Source organism: Podarcis muralis, chromosome 10 (assembly GCF_964188315.1).
Source record: "Podarcis muralis chromosome 10, rPodMur119.hap1.1, whole genome shotgun sequence".
NCBI classification, from domain to species: domain Eukaryota; kingdom Metazoa; phylum Chordata; class Lepidosauria; order Squamata; family Lacertidae; genus Podarcis; species Podarcis muralis.
Genome location: NC_135664.1, coordinates 9,084,667 through 9,097,977, shown reverse-complemented (window position 1 = coordinate 9,097,977; position 13,311 = coordinate 9,084,667). Strand labels below are relative to the sequence as shown.

General features: G+C 41.7%; 1 protein-coding gene across 10 annotated transcripts in view; it reads right to left on the bottom strand.

The window, feature by feature from the left end:
• KIF21A (kinesin family member 21A) overlaps window positions 1–13,311 on the bottom strand; it is a 100,325-nt gene that overhangs the window by 52,213 nt on the left and 34,801 nt on the right. For all 10 annotated transcript variants that reach the window (XM_028747701.2, XM_028747707.2, XM_028747702.2 and 7 more), the window contains exons 4-9: window positions 12,242–12,391; window positions 11,211–11,345; window positions 8,474–8,641; window positions 6,187–6,302; window positions 2,648–2,843; window positions 1,134–1,323 (exon numbers count right to left, since the gene is read on the bottom strand). In XM_028747701.2, coding sequence (XP_028603534.2) covers window positions 1,134–1,323; window positions 2,648–2,843; window positions 6,187–6,302; window positions 8,474–8,641; window positions 11,211–11,345; window positions 12,242–12,391 — 955 coding nt within the window. The remainder of the gene's footprint in view (window positions 1–1,133; window positions 1,324–2,647; window positions 2,844–6,186; window positions 6,303–8,473; window positions 8,642–11,210; window positions 11,346–12,241; window positions 12,392–13,311) is intronic.

Genomic DNA, 13,311 nt, shown 5'->3' with positions numbered 1-13,311 from the left:
TGAGATGACGCCTCAGGTGGCACAATCCACAGGGGCAGCAGAACCAGCTTCCAAGGAATGCATTGCCTACTGTTTCTGTCGCTGCACTCTCCCCTTGTGCCTGATGTAGATCTTCACTCCCAAAATGTATTGGGACAGGAAATATGGATTTATATAGACAAATCAGTGGTAAGTTACAGGGAATCAGGCAGAGGGCCTTCTTGGTAGTGGTGCCCACCCATCAGATGTCAAAGAAATAAACAACTATCTGACATTTAGAAGACATCTGAAGGCAGCCCTGTTTAAGGAAGTTTTTAATGACTGGTGTTTTAATGTATTTTTAACCTTCTGTTGGAAGGCGCCCAGAGTAGCTGGGGAAACCCAGCCAGATGGGCGGGGTAGAAATAATAAATTATGATTAACATTATTACTGAATGTGTACAAGAAAGGGTTAGTTCGCAGAATGTACTGGGGGGGGGAGGGGAACAGTTCAGTTTTACTCAAATTATCTATGTTTGGGAATGGGCAGAATATAGATAGGGATCCACTGGGGATCTCTGGGCAACTTGCAATAGATTGGAAAGGGTTTCCAATTCTCTCTTGATTAACAATAGTAACAAACAAAGCAACATTTTACATCTAAATTAGGCTGCTGAAATGAAGACTTTTGTGTGAGTTTTTTTGTTTTTGTTTACTTGTTTATGCCGTTTATATGCCAAAACAGCTTCTAAGCAGTTTGCAGCTATAAAATCAATTAGTGTGTGTGTGTGTGTGTGTGTGTGTGTGTAATATATAATGAAATACATGCATACGTATGTTTTGTTCTTAGTTCAATACTGGTAGTGAAAATAAATTTCGTAGTTCAAATTGTGCTTAGGCATGCCCTGTTCTTTAATTGTAGCTGAATGTCTTTCACACCTAGTTTTAGTTGGCAAACCTTTGGGTTCCAGTAAAACACACACACACACACACACACACACAACCCAACCTAGTAGATCTCACAAACCTGAAGTCTGCACTCCCTCTGCCTCTGTGCATTACTAACTTGAGGAAGCCCCTATACTTGTGAAACAAGGAGTTGAACAATGGCCAAGAGCCTTTGTAGACAGAGTATGATACATACAACATTTTTCAGTGAGAAGAGTACACAGTACCTGCTCTGGCAAGGACCTGGTTGGCCTGATCGCTCACAAGCTGTGTGATTCGGGCTCTCAGTGCATCAATAGTCTCTTGCATTGCCTTTATCCTGACTCGGAGGTTGTTGTTTTCTGTTTGCAGCATGGCATTTTCATGAAACATGTCATTGACGCTTTCCATACCTTCCTCATCAATAATCCTTTTGCCCTAACGGATGATAAAGACAACCACAAATTACACATTGTTGATGGATCTAAGTAAAATGACTTGATGGCTAAAGCAGGGTGAAAAAGAAACCCGTTAGTGCAAGGATTTGTGTTTGTGCCCTCCATCCCCAAGTCTGCTGCAGAGGTTGGGGAACCACTGGAACAGATTTAGAAGGAAAGGGGGGAAGGAGAGAGTGAGCAAAAAGTGAATCCTTACACTGATTAAAGCACTACATCAGACACAAGTCCTGGATTTTAGCATTTCTGAGCAGAAATGAGTCAAGATTCGGGGCTCTGTGAGAAGGTCTCCAATAAGTTTATCAGCAAGCGAGGTTTAGTATAAACTGTTACTACTCTGGTCCTTAATTCTGGCCAGGTTACATAAAATCTACCCAGAGGTTCACTGGTTTCAAATGTGCCACAAATGCACATACAGTGGTACCTCTGGTTATAAACTTAATTCGTTCTGGAGGTCCGTTCTTAACCTGAAACTGTTCTTAACCTGAAGTACCACTTTAGCTAATGGGGCCTCCCGCTGCTGCCGCGGTGCCACCACGTGATTTCTGTTCTCATCCTGAGGTAAAGTTCTTAACCCAAAGTACTACTTCCGGGTTAGCAGAGTCTGTAACCCTAAGTGTTTGTAACCCGAGGTTCCACTGTATATTACATATGTGGTGGGAGTGCCAGATCATTCATGACAGGCATGGCCAAACTTGGCCCTCCAGATGTTTTGGGACTACAACTCCCATCATCCCTAGCTAACAGGACCAGTGGTCAGGGTTGATGGGAACTGTAGTCCCAAAACATCTGGAGGGCCAAGTTTGGCCATGCCTGATTTATGATTTTCAGAGACAAATTAATAATAGCATACAGCAGGATTCACTCTCTCCCCTGTGTCGTTCTTATTTCACTGGCTTGCGAAGCATATCCCTGCAAACCTGATATTTTTAATCAGGCTTTTGCCAAGAGCAGAAAGGACAGTGTGGACCCATAGCTGGAAAAAGTCACAAGCTCTGTCTGTCAGGAAATGACTACTTAGGTGTCTGGAGCTAGCAGAAACTGATATGAATTAGCTTATCTGGCTTAGAGGAAACATTGGAGTTTCCAGAATGTAAACTAAACTTTGTTGGTGTCAACCAAGTACCCACTTGTTCCACTCTGAAGCATATGGGGGTGTTTTTTAATTTAAAAAAATCAATTATATGAGGAACACATGCCTCTCTTTACCATGGAGGGAGGTGGAGAGGAGGAACAAACCTGGACATGCAAAATGGTTTAATGTAACTGCCAAGGACTACTGAGGAAAACATTATAATGAGTATTACCGTTTTATACTCCATGAGTTCCATCTGGAGCCGAGTGATCTCGCTCCGCAGAGCATTAATCTGCTGGCTAGCCCTGTCCTGATTAACCATCACCTTGTTCTTGATATTTCGTGCCCGGTTGGCATACTTCAAAGTGTTCAAGGTTTCCATGAAATCTCTATCTGAGGGGCTTACGCAGGCGATCATGACGGTTTGGCTGCAGGTTAAAAACAGTCCAGGTTTTATCAGCGGAAGCAAAACAGCAAGGGCAGTGCTGTGTGCCACTGCTACATATAAACAAAAGATGATAAATGCACTAACATGTTTCATCAGAGCTTTAAAACCAAGCAAAACTGTTTTTATTGTTCCCAACCAAAGGTATGTGAAATGTATCCAGAAATTATTTGCACCTAACTAATAATAATAATATTAATAATAACAATAATAATTTATTATTTATACCCCGTCCATCTGGCTGGAACAGGGGGGGGGGAGTTCTTTCTAAATGAATAAATAAATGAAAGTTGCAGCTCGCAGCATTTTAACAAGGCACAATGGTGAACATAGCTGCACAAAACAAAATGAAAATCACGAGTGTATCAGCTGATGAATTTCATCTCGGGCAGAAGACCAAAACTGACCTATTTTTGTTTCTTTATAGAAGCTGCTGGAAGTATAGCTGTATCTTGTAACACTACTCTGAAGGCCTGCACACTTATCTGATCCTATCAAAATATTTTAAACACAGGCATATCTGCAAGAAGCTCCAAGCAATGAAGTGAATATACCCGTATTTTTCGCTCTATAAGACGTACCAGACCACAAGAAGCACCTAGTTTTTGGAGGAGGAAAACAAGAAAAAAATTATTCTGAATCTCAGAAGCCAGAACAGCAAGAGCGATCACTGCGTAGTGAAAGCAGCAATCCCTCTTGCTGTTCTGGCTTCTGTGATAGCTGCGCAGCCTGCATTCGCTCCATAAGACACACACACATTTCCCCTTACTTTTTAGGAGGGAAAAAGTGAGTCTTATAGAGCAAAAAATACGGTACTTAGCAAAACACCATATGGGCAGCAGTAGGTTAACTCTTAGAACGTTAACTGGGCTGAGAACAAAACACAAGCATAATATTATGTCGTTTTGTACATAATCAGAAGTGCTGACCATTAAAATGCTCTCCGATTTTAGTAGCAGATTACAAAGCGTGCAAATGAAAGTGCATAATTATGCGTGGAAATGCCGCCTTGTGGAATTAGTCACCAATACTTTTCCACAGGATCTTTTGTTTGTTCTAGTCCCCCTGCCGCCGTCCCGCCCCTGCTATTATGTCTCTCTGGTTTTTATTTTTTGCTTACACTGCAATTCATTTTGTCGCTATCACTGAATAGTAAGTTGTGACCTTTCCCAACATCCTCCACCCTCCTCTCCAGCAAAAATATACTATAGCTTAACTAAGGAATGAATAAAAAATTGTTACCCATCTGTATTATTACACAACACCACGAATTTGTCTTATTGCAAGTTACAGTCTCTGAAACGGAGACTGCCTTCTTGCCTTTACTTTAAATACTTTCACTCTGCATTTATATTCTAAAAAATAATAATCAAATAGGCTTCTATAACGTCAATGCTTATTTGTATTCTGAATACAGTAAGTACGTCTGAGGGTTATTTTAGATTAGGCTTCTTTGCAGTGTATACCAATAGAATGTGGTCAATAATCAGCAGATTTAGATGCATGAATAAGGTTTAGCACAGCAATGTACTTATTTTCATGTCCGCCAAAGACACTTGCACTGCTGAACTGAACAGCTATCTTTCAAAAGCAGCTTGCTCTTTCAGTGGCTACAGCGGAAAAATAAGAAATCACAAGCATGTGCATAGTTTCACTTCACTGGAGCCATTGGGTTGGAGCCAAAGATTGACCAGGCAGGAGGCTGCTTGTACAATCAGTGGTGTGTAGCGATAGTGGGGACCTGTTAATATTTCTGCAGCAGGGCCCCTCGTCTGCAAATCCGAGAGTGACCCAATGAGCATGAAAGGGGAGCTTTTAAGCCACTATATGCTCCAAAACTAAGCAATTAAGAACGGTGAAAACACAAGGGAGCTTCAGTTTCAAGATAATGGTTTGCAAGTTCTGTTACGTCCAATGGAAGCTAATGGAAAACACTATCTGAAAGAAGATACTACAAATCGTTTGCCCATGTATGTGCACAGAAAACAGCGGATCTAGCTGAAAGGCAACACACAGATCTGCACTGAATGTTGCAATGCATCCCTAATTGTTATTACTGCACAACTGTAAGATTATTGTACAGTATCAGAAGGGGCATGGCTGCATCAACAGCAGTCTAGTGTCCCTATTAAGGGGAGTGAAGAGTCCTGCTCTGTTCTGCCTTGGTCAGACCACACCTGGATTACTATGTCCAGTTCAGGGCACCACAATTTAAGAAGACCATTGACAAGCTGGTGCAGAGGAGGGCAACCAAGATGGTAAAGAATCTGGAAGTTGCAGGAGGATGTAATGGGAGGATGGGATCAAAATTAAGGGGGAAAGTATACAGTAGGTATTCCCACAGGAGAATTCCCATGCTATTCCTGTGGCAAAGCTTACTAACTCTTTAATAAACTGGCCGAGTTGAGGATTCTCAACTGCACATTCTCTCATTAAGTTGCAAGAGTTCTACAGCACAACAAATCCAAGGAAACTCTTGACTTCTAAATGGCCTTGTTTTTGAAGCCTTTACTGGAAAACCACTCCCTTAAGCTTTCATCCATATGAGGCTTAACAGCATTAATGTCTCTCTAAAAGGGTTCAGAGTAAGTATTCCTTTAAACAGATCATTTACTTGTGCTCTACATTAGTTTGTTTTCCCTTGTGAGTCTGTCCGTGCTGCTGGATTTTAAAAGGGGTAAGTGGTGATTTCCTCTTTTATTTATGGGGCTGCATCATTCTCCAGGCAACCCAGACCGAAAAGATGAATTGTGCTACCGTGTTTTCTCTGCTGAGGCAGAAAAACCGATTCTATTAATTCAGCTCAGCTATACGAAAGCGAGAGAGAGAGAGAGAGAGAGAGAGAGAGAGAGAGAGAGAGGTTCTTATTTTATTGTATTCTAATACAGTGGTACCTCGCAAGACGAATGCCTCGCAAGACAAAACACTCGCTAGACGAAAGGGTTTTTTGTTTTTTGAGCTGCTTCGCAAGACGATTTTCCCTATGGGCTTGCTTCGCAAGACGGAAACATCTTGCAAGTTTGTTTCCTTTTTCTTAACACCGTTAATACAGTTGCGACTTGACTTCGAGGAGCAACTCATAGAACGCGGTGTGGTAGCCTTTTCTGAGGTTTTTAAAGACTTTGGTGAGTTTTGAAGCTTTTCCAAAACTTTCCCGACACCGTGCTTCGCAAGACGAAAAAAATCGCAAGACAAAACTCGCGGAACGAATTAATTTCGTCTTGCGAGGCACCACTGTACACTTTAGTTCCATCAACAGCAAATTAATCAAAGTTCTTGTGACATCTCTTTCAAACATGGTTTTAAATAAAAAAAATTGCTTGTACCTGTTTCCTCCAAGGGAGTCTTGCAACAGTCGTGTTAATTTTGAATCTCTGTATGGTACGTGAGTGACCCTCTTGCTCTTATCTCCCAGTGCACTTATTACGTTGCCCAACGCCAGCTATAAAATATGCAACATTTGTTTTAATAAAATTCTGCCCCCCAAAAATAGCACCACCCAAAAACACACACAAGTATTGACACAATCAGAATCAGCAGCATTGTGCAGAGTCAGAAAATGTGAGGGAGAGAACAGTGCAGTCAGCAGAACTATACTTTGTCCTTTTCCACTGCGGTAGCTTTCACTGTCAAAGACGCAAGCCACTGTTCTATTTTTGAAATGAGTTGCCCATTTAGTCACAAGACTTGATGCAAGGGAAACTGCCAGCAAAGCTTCACGCAGTTCTCTCCTGCAAATGGAATGGTCCATCTTTGCATCCCAGGCAAGGTAATTATGTACAGAACCATTTTCCCCAGTACAGAGTTGGCTCTGAATGTCTTTCAGGCTTAGTTTTGTAAAACAAAAAAGCAGCAACAACACTCTCCCCCCCCAAAAAAACCCCAAGTATAATTTAATATCAACATTTTTTGCTCCAATGTCAGACAGTGTAATTTCGCTAGCTCCAATAGCAAGTCAAAGTCAACGTTTATGGGAATGCAGTGTTTATAGCCCAGGTGTGGTGTAGTGGTTAAGAGCAGTAGACTTGTAATCTGGTGAACTGGGTTCGCTTCCCCGTTCCTCCACATGCAGCTGATGGGTGACCTTGGGCTAGTCACACTTCTCTGAAGTCTCTCAGCCCCACTCACCTCACAGAGTGTTTGTTGTGGGGGAGGAAGGGAAAGGAGAATGTTAGCCGCTTTGAGACTTCTTAGGGTAGTGATAAAGCGGGATATCAAATCCAAACTCCTCTTCTTCTCTTCTATATTGCAGTACAGCTATTATACTGTAGGGAAGCAATTCCTGTTTCATCAACTATCTCAATTATAGGGACATGACGGCCGGGCTAAACTGCAACAACTAAATGAAGAGTCCCGTGGCACATTTAAAGAGCTGTCCATTTGTAATGGCGTGATGGTAGAATGCAAACAGTGGGGCAAACATTAAAAAGTGGGACAAACATTAAAAACTAGTCAACAGTTGACTAGTTACACCCCCCACATAGCTTTGAAATAATTGGCAAGAATGTGATCCAAGCGCTGCAATCCTTGGTCCTGTGTATATTTCTGCCTCAGGGATGCTTCTAAGGTTTTAGTATTGGCTTATGAAGCCATAAACAGCTGGGGGAGGCCCTATTAAACATGACATGGCTTGCAGACATCTATCTCACTGTGGTACAGAGAAGGAATTTCTCCTCGCTGGTGCCTACCATGTTGAATTTGCTCCCTTTGGAAAACAGGTTGGCACTAACTCTGGGGCTCTTCCATTAAAAATGTACCTATTTTACCTGGGTATTTCCTGACCATTAATTTCAGTTCCTGGCATTTCTGCCTGCTGTAAATGATATTGCTATTTTAACTCCTGTTTTGCCATTATGGATTTTATTGTTGTATTCCCCCCCCCCATTGTCTTAACAACAATAAATAATAATAATAATAATAATAATAATAATAATAATAATAATAATAATAATAATAATAATTTATTTCTACCCTGCCCATCCAGCTGGGTTTCCCCAGCCACTCTGGGTGGCTTCCAACAAAGATTAAAAATGCATTAAAATGCCACACATTCAAAACTTCCCTAAACAGGGCTGCCTTCAGGTGTCTTCTAAAAGTCAGATACAGTGGTACCTCGGGTTAAGTACTTAATTCGTTCCGGAGGTCCGTTCTTAACCTGAAACTGTTCTTAACCTGAAGCACCACTTTAGCTAATGGGGCCTCCTGCTGCCAGTGCACCGCTGCTGCACGATTTCTGTTCTCATCCTGAAGCAAAGTTCTTAACCCGAGGTAATATTTCTGGGTTAGTGGAGTCTGTAACCTGAAGCGTATGTAACCCGAGGTACCACTGTAGTTGTTTATTTCCTTGACATCTGATGGGAGGGCGTTCCACAGGACAGGTGCCACTACCGAGAAGGCCCTCTGCCTGGTTCCCTGTAACTTGGCTTCTCGCAGCGAGGGAACCACCAGAAGGCCCTCAGTGCTGGACCTCAGTGTCCGGGCAGAACGATGGGGATGGAGACGCTCCTTCTTACTGCCTGGTGAACTGCCTTGGTATTTCTTATGTAATGAAAGGTGGTATGTAATGATTTTAGGAAACGAGGAGGATCAAAATGCTGTCAAGGTAGTACTTACTAGTCCGCAATTGATGGAAATGCCTTCTTTTGCTCTCTCCCCAGTGGCCCCTGTGCGCTTCAATCGTTCGGACCCTGCCAAATCCACAAAATGAAACTTAGCAGTAAGGGTTTCAAACTCATTTAGCTGAGATGACTCCGATATCATTCTGTTATCTGTCATGTTGTCCTGTGGTGAAGAAAGAAGACCGGTGAGGCTGCAAAGAGAGTGACGTGTTTTTAAAGACCAACAAACTGCCTCTCCCTATTTAAGCCATGCTCCCAGCAACGCAGGGCAAAAAGAGAGGAAAACTAGAACAGCAAATGTGGGCCCATCAAAATCCTCTTTAGGAAAGCAAGTTTTAGAAATCTCTGCAGAAGAAGAGACAGTGAAATGGAGGCAGGGAAAAGAATACAACTGCCTCTATGCTTTCGCCTGCTCCCAGAGAATTACAGACAGCATTCACTAGATGATAAACTAGAATAAAGAAGCTATTATCCTCATTAACCGGAGTCCTAAGCTAGAGCCATATATTAAGCTGAAGGTTTACATTTAAAATAATTTTTACAGTTTGCACATGTGACCCACTCTTGCCTCTGGGTAAATAAGTTTTTGCATTGTTTCAAAAAGCTATAATGTCTATTGCATCTGAAGCAACTGCGGGACTCTTCCAAACCACTTTCAACTCTTAAAAAAAAATCCATCCTTAGGAAAAAGAGACCCTGTAATATTTCCAGCTACCAGTAGAGGGGGGAAATGTGAGTTGTTCATTAATGTTTCAGAAGAGAAGGATCAAACTCCAGGCAATAAAAGTATAACCTCATAAACCACTTCTCCATAACAATTAATAGGTTTCAGAATCTACAATCTTGCCACTGACAATAAAATTTTTAGCAAACATTTGTTATTAGCATGAATTATTTTTCTGTAAGTGAAAGGATTTTTGTACAGAACTCAAGAGGATAAATGACAAAAATATAAATTATCCTGACATCTGTTGTCATAAGCACACTATAGTTTTCACGTAGCTGAAACATTTCCAGTATATAAACAAAAGTGCTTGAGAAAAATATGTTCATAATGGCAAAGAGCTTTCTTTCTTTTCTGTTAACTCAGCAGAAAGCAAGTCAAAGGCTTTCCGCTCCTGTGACCACCCCATTTTCATTTTAAATGCATACTTTCTATTTTAAAGCCAATTAAAACCAAGGTTCACATCTTCAAACATTTGCCTACATGCATGGATGGATAATATATTTTGGAAGCGAAGTAAATCCTTCTAATAAGCATACTTCGCATGTTTTCAAATCAAATTAAATCGCTTTTAAGCAGGAAGCTGAAACACTGAAGGACTAAACTGCTCATGGTCACAATGTTTGTAATTTAAAACAAAAGCGTTCTGTACTTGCCTATTCTTAACGTAACACTTTATAATATAGTATTTAGAACCTTTAGAACTCCTATAAAGACACCAGACCCATCAAGAACAAGGGCCCAATTATTTCTTAGGTCACTAAGCTTTAGGCTATGAAATTTTTAAGTGTAAATATACTTTCCTTACAGAGATAACCCCCACAGCTTACACAAACACACACAACTTTAAACGCACACCACCACTTTCAACTTCCCCAACAAAACAAAACTCTAACCCCACAATATTTGGGAATGTAACTGTCAAATATTTGAGTTATTTAGACCCAAGACCTACAGTGCAGGATGGTTGAAGCCTGTAGCAGCCGAGGCAGATCTGTTGCTATGGGAACAGGTGGACATCTCAATCAATTTGATTTTAAGTGTAAGTTATTTAAATATTATAAATGGAAGGATGGCAACACTGTTTAAACGTAGGTGGACCTTTGAATTACTTAGGCCTCGTATCTTATTACTGCAACACTGCTGTTTCTTTCTTGGACCACCAGAATCCTTGAGAGGCCATGGGCTATTTGGAAAGAGCCAATATTGAAGCCGTCTCCATACGAAAACAGCAATGGTGGTATGAGCAGGAACTACAATACTAGGACCTCCTTTTATTCTAACATCACACTGCAACAATTCCCGTACCAATCAGTATAACATCAGAAGGCGGACCAAGAAAATCAGTTTCAGGTATTACTCTAATAAAGGATATTCATAGAATCATAGAATCATAGAGTTGGAATAGACCACAAGGGCCATTGAGTCCAACCCCCTGCCAAGCAGGAAACACCATCAGAGCACTCCTGACATATGGTTGTCAAGCCTCTGCTTAAAGACCTCCAAAGAAGGAGACTCCACCACACTCCTTGGCAGCAAATTCCACTGTCGAACAGCTCTTACTGTCAGGAAGTTCTTCCTAATGTTTAGGTGGAATCTTCTTTCTTGTAGTTTGGATCCATTGCTCCGTGTCCGCTTCTCTGGAGCAGCAGAAAGCAACCTTTCTCCCTCCTCTATATGACATCCTTTTATATATTTGAACATGGCTATCATATCACCCCTTAACCTCCTCTTCTCCAGGCTAAACATGCCCAGCTCCCTTAGCCGTTCCTCATAAGGCATCGTTTCCAGGCCTTTGACCATTTTGGTTGCCCTCCTCTGGACACGTTCCAGTTTGTCAGTGTCCTTCTTGAACTGTGGTGCCCAGAACTGGACACAGTACTCCAGGTGAGGTCCGACCAGAGCAGAATACAGTGGCACTATTACTTCCCTTGATCTATTCCTCCTGGGTACACACACGCTGCAGTGTTATTGATTTTTTCCAAGACAAAAATAGCATAATACATACCGCATCAATTGGAGGGCAAACTCTCGTTTGACACAAGTGGACAGTGAAGATGGCATGTGAACGGGAGCTCTGAACATTCATCTGAGTGCTGGCCGTAGTTCGAGATAAAGCGCCCAGCTTCAAACATTGCATCATCTGTAAAAATGGTGGGGGAAAGGATATATGGCGGAAATTAAACCTACACACATACACTGGTCTTGAAAGAGCTACATTGGCTCCCAGTACATTTCCGAGCACAAGTCAAAGTGCTGATGCTGACCTTTAAAGCCCTAAACGGCCTCGGTCCAGTATACCTGAAGGAGCGTCTCCACCCCCATCTTACAAATCAAAGATAGCAGCAATTATGCCTGCCTTTTATCTCTTTCACTTATGCATGCGGGGGCCTAGAATGTAACCCCCGTGTAAGTGGGGAGTCACCTGTACTGTATTACTAAGGCTGTTCTTGGGCAAGGGTCAATGTGGTGTAGCAGTTAGACTGAAACTATAACTATGAGCTCCAAGTTCAGCCAGTGATCTTGCACTAATCCCTGTTTCTCAGCCTAACCTACCACTCAGGGTTGCTGCAAAGGATAGCGTTAAGTTGTGGGTGAACATATCAGACGACACAGCGATTCTTCAAACAGCTCTTGTTTATTCACAGGCCAGAACAGAACTGAACTGAAGGGTTCAGTCAGCCTGCTTATATAGAGCTCCAGTACAACGTAACTGTAACAATTTTCTAAAACTATCCAATCACTGAACGTCACTTTCGATCCCTTATTTGCATAACTATCTACAGTATCCCCCTGCTGGCCCAGGGTGAGAACTTCAGTACATAACAGATAGGGAAGAGGGAGGGCAAAATCATGCCTGCCGTCTTGAGCTCCTGAGTGGAAAGGAAGAATATCTATATCTGTATCTATATTGAAAAATAGACACAGATACACACACACACACATACACATACACATACACACACACACACACACACACACACACAGTAGTATGTTTTACAAAAGCCATCTCATTTTCATTGAGAATAAAAATATTACCTCAGATTCTGAATTTACAGTCCGTGTTGTGACCCCCACTGTGTATATTCCACCCGCTGAATCTTCGTGGATTTTTATGTTTGATTTTTTGTTCTTTGAATCCATGTCACGCGTTGTGTCGAAGAGATCAAGGACTTCTTCATTGTAAAGCTAATTTGAAAGGAAAAAAGAGGCCAACATCAGCAAGGAAAATATAATTTACACAAAATTCAAGATGTACTGTGGTTTGACCAAAATAATTAAGACACAGTTTTCCCTATCATGGCTGCTGGGTATAGTCATTCTCCAGAAACATGACTGGCCAACAATGACAAAGCTTGCTAATGGAATTACAGATAATAGTTCAGGACATTGTGAGCAGGAGAAGGATATGCTATGTTACAGCAGGCTGAGCAGTACTAAGAAAATGACACAGGCTTATATTTAAGTAAATCCTACACAGAATAGACCAACTGAAATCAATTAACGTAAGTTAGTCACATCCATTGACATCAGTGGGTCTACTCTGAGTAGCATTGACTACCACCCATAGCAAGTAAGGGGTGGGTGGGAGGGTGTTGGTGCCATAGCTCCGGCCCAAGCCTGGGGTATCATCACATTTGTCCCCTCAAATTTCTTGAGCGTTTTGCTTATCTGCAAAAAGTTGCTTCTCAATGCAGAATGGGGAGCAAGTTGCACTATTCCACATTTCTCTCCATTTTTATTCTATAAGTGTCTCCCGTCTCCAGTTTTCCTAAATTCACTCTGAAACAACTGGTGAAAGTTTGGTAGAGCCAAATTTCCAAAAAAATACAGGACCTATTAAGATACAGTGGTACCTCGGGCTAAGTACTTAATTTGTTCCGGAGGTCTGTTCTTAACCTGAAACTGTTCTTAACCTGAAGCACCACTTTAGCTATGGGGCCTCCTGCTGCCGCCGCAGCCTGATTTCTGTTCTCATCCTGATGCAAAGTTCTTAACCTGAAGCACTATTTCTGGGTTAGCGGAGTCTGTAACCTGAAGCGTATGTAACCTGAAGCGTATGTATCCTGAGGTACCACTGTATTACACTTGACCCACAGTAGTATTGG